The 5,698-nt window shown below is 41.6% G+C and overlaps 1 protein-coding gene across 1 annotated transcript; it reads right to left on the reverse strand.

The window, feature by feature from the left end:
- Positions 1-1,441: 1,441 nt before the first annotated feature.
- On the reverse strand, positions 1,442-4,845 carry LOC113169468 (potassium voltage-gated channel subfamily G member 2-like). The gene is made up of 2 exons (XM_026370867.1): positions 4,114-4,845; positions 1,442-2,311 (listed from the first exon to the last, which is right to left on the reverse strand). The coding sequence occupies exons 1-2, from the start codon at positions 4,843-4,845 to the stop codon at positions 1,442-1,444; spliced, it is 1,602 nt and encodes a 533-aa protein (XP_026226652.1).
- Between the last annotated feature and the right edge of the window lie 853 nt (positions 4,846-5,698).

Below are 5,698 nucleotides of genomic sequence, written 5' to 3' on the forward strand. Positions count from 1 at the left end.
GGGCTACAACCCAATGCTCTACCACTGAGCCACCAGGCCCCCCAGACGCCTCCATATGCCCTATAAAGCATATGGAGCCAGAGGTTTATCCACAATTAAAGTTGCAATAACCAATTTTACAGTATATTTTTCAGCAGCTTGTTACAAATGCCAGAATATATTTATGATACAGGATAGTGCTTAATGCAAAACATGTATCTTTTCTATGTTGTGACACTAATATATTTATATTTAAGGTGAACTGCCCCTCCATAATTCAGATTTTATTGTATTGTTGTAAGATAAGATAGAGATAGACTCCTATTAATCCCACAGTGTGGAAACAAGCACAATGAGATCTTTATAAACAAACAGAAAAAAAAAATCTACAAATATTCAAATAAAAACAAATATTAATTTTTACCGGGATTTGGGATTAAGATTTTGAGTATTGAATATTTCACCTCCCATGACTATTGTATGAATTTGAATACTGCACATTGTGTAACACCTTAAGTTATACATAATTGTATTATTATTATTATTATTATTGCTATTATTATTTTTCTTACTGTATTGCTCATTCCCTTCCTTTATACATGTTGTCTGTTCAGTTCTGTCAAAAACTTACTCCTTTCGACAACAGCTGCACAAATTTGTCTGTAAGTCCTTTCTACTCAGTGCTACTGTTTATATCTATCTTTTGGGAGGCTATGAACAAAAACGTATCCATTGCCGGTCCAAAAACAAGTCACATACACAATATTTCATTGGACAAATCTTTAGCTTTTGATTACAGCAAGCATTAACCGTGGCATTGTTGCGAGATGTTTTGCTAATGCATTCATTTTTCACTAAGATCTTGTATTGATGATGGGAGAGTCGGACCACTGTGCATTGTCTTTACCAGCACATCCCAAAGATTCTCAATGGGGTTAAGGTCTGGACTCTGTGGTGGCCAATCCATGTGTGAAAAAGATATGTTATGCTACTTGAACCACTCTTTCACAGGTTAAGCCCAATGAATCCTGGCATTGTCATCTTGGGATATGCCCATGCCATCAGGGAAGAAAAAAAGCCATTGATGGAATAACCTGGTCATTCAGTACATTCAGGTAGTCAGCTGACCTAATTCTTTGGAAACATAACATTGCTGAACCTAGACCTGACCAACTGCAGCAACCCCAGATGATAGCACTGCCCCTAAATGCTTGTAGCTGACTTGTCCAAAATGCCCTCATATTCCAGACTGTTTGATTTGGGCTGGAGGATTTGTTTACTGAACCTCCAAATGACAAAAGCATCATCTAAACAGGACACACACACAATTTGTACAAATTTATGAACAGTTCTGGACATTTGTTCCAATCAGTGAGATCAACCAATGATGCTGGGCAGGAGTGTCTAGATACTTTTGGTTATATAATGCACATTCTGTACATTTCTGTGAACTCAGACAGTTTCAGGAGAAAGAAGAGGTTGACAACACCTGCTCTGAGCCAGCACTGTAATGTCTTTCAGTAAGGAAGAAATAAGGATCATCCACACCAGGTAAAAAGTCTGGTTCTGGCCAATTATCAGGCCAGGTTTCTCTTTCTTTCACGCTGTCTTCGACCTCAGTGGCTAGCTCAGCCCCCCTCTCCTCCTTCCACAACCTCTTGTGCTCTTCCTTGAGTTCGGTATAGGTGCGGTAAAAAGTGTGGAAGATAGATGTGGAAGGGAAAGAAAGAATGAGAATCCCTGCCAAGATGGAGATTAGCGCCACCAGTTGGCCAGGTATGCTGCGTGGCACCATGTCACCATATCCCACTGTTGTCACCGAGATGATGGACCACCAGTAGGACACCGGGATGCTGCTGAAGCTGAGCTGGGGTGATCTTGCAGCATTTGGAGCTAGTTCACTCTCAGCGAGATGCACCAGTGGGGAGAAGAGTGTGACAGCAACACATACGAAAAGCATCAGCAGGCCAAAGTCTTTCATACTCCTCTGGATGGTCAGGCCCAGAGTCTGCAGACCTACAGAGTGGCGGGCCAGCCTCATCACATAGAAGATCCGTAGTGCTCTCATTACACGCAGGGTTAGACCCAGTTTATCCAGGGTGCTCCTTCCTGCTCCGGCCACAATGTCCTGCACAGACTCATCCCTGAGCTCCAGAAACAGAGAGACATAGTAGGGCAAGATGGCTGCTGCATCAATGATGTTGAGTGGGCCCCGGCAAAACTCTAGCTTGCTTTGTGCGTGGAAAAATCGTACCAGAAACTCTACGGAAAACCAAGCCACACAAACTGACTCCACCACAAACATGTTACGGCACTTCTGGGAACATTCACCCTGTGGAGTGAACAAAAAAGAAAAAGTTTACATGGTTCTTCCCTTTAGTACAATGTAATATGCTCATACCTGTACGGTTCATTTCCTGCCTGTATTCTAAAAAACATAACTGTGTTCATTAGATTTTAGTCTAAATAAAATAATATCAAAGTTTCCAGATATTTTGTATAATGTACAGATCACTTATGAGAACCACCATGACCTAGTTTTTAAAGAATAATGAGACAGTATCTACTGAGCACAAAGACAAGCATGTGTCCAAAGTATTTGCTTTTGTTGTAGCACTAATGCATTAAGGCTTCAGTTCTGAACACAGGTGTTGTTATTTTATCATAAGTATGATATATGTACATTATATTACACACAATGAGTTTGTCTAATTGTCAGTGGCATTATGTTTTTTTATTGTGGCATTCTTATGTAGACCAGCATCTGACAGTGATACATGACTTGATGGGGATCAGAATAAAGCCTGGGCAGCTGCAAGAACTGCAGTCCTACAGCCCTTGGCCACACAAAGCCTGCAGTGAAATGTGTGTGAAAAGTGAATTCTACATTTGAATCAGTTACTCCAGAGATTCAGCAGGTTTTGTTCAACATCATACAGTATTTAAAACCCCACAAGACTTTCAACAATAAAGAAGAGTTTCATACTCAGCACATCAGTGCTGCAGAGAGATGAACTGATTACCAACATCCTCGTTACAAGAATGAAATTCAGCAATACAGAACAAGCAGATAGGAAAAGTTCTGCTGATAAAAACCCTGAAATCAGTCTGTTTCCCAGCGCAATGTCAGTTTGGAGAAGAGCTCAGACCACATTATTGACCCAGCTACAGATCTAGACCCATTAGTGTGTGCATGTTTGTGAGTTAGCACCATTGCCTGACAGCTAGAAGGGAATGGGTTCAAATCCACATCTTAGTCAAGTGCCTTTCTCTGTGGAGCTTGCATTATCTCCATGTGCCTGTGCCTTATTCCTCAAACTCACTCTCCCTTCCACAGTCCAAAGACACAGGTTCAGGTTAATTAGTGACTGAATTGGACATAGGTCTGAGTGTAGATGGTTGTCTCTTTATGTCAGCCATATGATGACCTATAGGTGAGAGATACCTATCTAGGGTGTGCCACGCCTCACCTGTGACCTTTAACAGGAAAAGTGTTTGAGATAATCTAGCTAGATAGATGATCTCCATAACCAAGAAGATAGCTTGCATTCCATATTTAACATCTGTGTCTCTGTCAAGAAGTTTCTATTTCAACAAAGCTTCATGTATTGCTCTTCTGATGGTGTGGGCATTGGACACCCTGCCTGATCTTTGCATAGAACTGATGCAGTTCCACAAAACCTCTTTTGGAGTGCCCTGCACTGCACCCTTTGAAAACTTTTAGTCTGGCCACGATGAAAGCCTGTGCACAGAGGAGCTATACATAGCTGAAATGTTCTCAGTATATAGACACATTGTCAACATCCACAGTACAATTTAATACATATTACGCAAGTACAGTAATATGATACAAAATAAATAATAATACATGTCTACATGTGCAATTAATATCATGTCATAACAACATTTTTGTTGGCCCTGTGGCTCAGTGGGTAGAGCTTTGTCCTGGGCTGCAGAATATTCCTAGTTCAAACCCCATCTGCATCACCCAGTGTGTCCTTGAGCAAGACACTCCAAGTTTAATATAGTTTCTTAATTTCAAAGAATCAGAATCACATTTAATCATAACTATTTGGTTGGTTAGTATTCTTTATTTTGACTTGAATCCACAGTATTGCAGTGGTTCATACATACCGTGACGTCTTCCTGTTGGTGGTCTGACATGGTGCTGAGGCACAGGCTAACCACAGTGACCACCACCATGATGACAGACAAGAAAGCAAACACTTTTCCTGCTAATCCTGAGTGAGGGTTCTCCACTGCTTCTCCCAGCATGTGGAATAGACTCCCCTCAGTCACAAGAGTTCTCAGTGCCCTCCTCTTCTCCCGCCACTCATCCTCCTTGCACCTCTGTTCAGCCACATCCTCCACAGCGGACATCATGTGGTGGTGGCAGCAAGGCTCCATCTGTTTTAAATCAATGCCCCAGTACAGCAGCTCAGTGTGCAGGGCCACATTGCAGACCTCCCGCAGCAGACGTAGTTTACCTTTAGCCATGAAAGTGAAGATAGCTTGAAAGGCTAAAGGGTCACGGTCAAAGAAGAATTCATGTCTCACAGCATCATAGTCATCACAAACCTCTGCCATCTCCCTCAGGGTGGTGCAGGAAATAAGACGGCTCAGACGGCTCTGGGGGAAATCCATTAGAGTGTTCCAGGGAAAGGTATATCGAATGCCTCCCACATTGATGAGGGCCTGCCGTGAAGCATCAATGCAACAATATAAGGCCTCTGGTCCACGAAGCCGCTGAGCTCGCTGGAAGTACATACCTTTAACTGTATTGGTCCCAGTGTCCATGAAGACATGATTGTAACTGTCTTCAGTACTAAGGGACAAATCATCAAAGCCAGCACCGATGATCGCCATGGTGGTAGGATGGTATCTGACAGATTCACAGTAATAGAAGTAGTATCTCCTGGAGATTCAAATTAAAACCTGAAAAAATAGAACATATTGGTTTACAAACACATCTAGATGTGTGTGTTTTCTTTTTATTACACAATTGTAGGTAGTAATGCTAATGCACCTGGTTAACTTGCAATAATTAGTATTTTTCTGCAAATGAATGACCCCACACTGACTAGATAGCTTAAGGACGTTTTACCTTTTATCAACACGTCCATCTTAGATCAGCACAATCTACCTAACAAACAGGCTACAAAAATTTACCACAGGAGAAAGAATAAGGAGGCAGCTTCCATCAAAAAGTGATTGATGACTTTGACCTTTGACGTCAATTAGGTAATAATATTATAATTCAATTAATTGGCTTTGTGCTTGCCACACTCTCATACAGCTTTTGAACCCAGGCAACAGTTGTTGTATGTACAGTCTCTCCTATCTCATTGGCTGAAGCTTGTAACTCCCTCAGAGTACTCATCAGTTTGTTAGTGGCCTCTCTCACTAGTCTCCATCTTGCACGGTCACTCAGTTTCAGCCTGTTTCAGGCAGACTTAGACATGTGCCGTATTCCTATCATTTCTTGATGATGGATTTCACTGAACTCTTCACTGGGGGATGTTCAGTGCCTTGAAGATTTTTTTGTATCCATCCCCTGAGTTATGCTTTTCAATTACCTGTTCTCTGAGTTGCTGGGAGTGTTCTTTTGTCTTCATGGTGTAATGGTAGCCAGGAATACTGAATAACCAGTGACTGGACCTTCCAGACACAAGTGTATTTATTTATGATATTTTCTTGTCAAAGTCGCCAACTTTTATTG

The sequence above is a fragment of the Anabas testudineus genome, chromosome 16 (assembly GCF_900324465.2).
Source record: "Anabas testudineus chromosome 16, fAnaTes1.2, whole genome shotgun sequence".
NCBI classification, from domain to species: Eukaryota; Metazoa; Chordata; class Actinopteri; order Anabantiformes; family Anabantidae; genus Anabas; species Anabas testudineus.

Coding starts and splice junctions, on each gene's coding strand:
- LOC113169468 (XM_026370867.1), bottom strand. CDS start 4,845: ATGGCGATCATCGGTGCTGGCTTTGATGATTTGTCCCTTAGTACTGAA. Junction 2,312..4,113: donor ACCAACAGGAAGACGTCACG/GTATGTATGAAC, acceptor TTCACTCCACAG/GGTGAATGTTCCCAGAAGTG.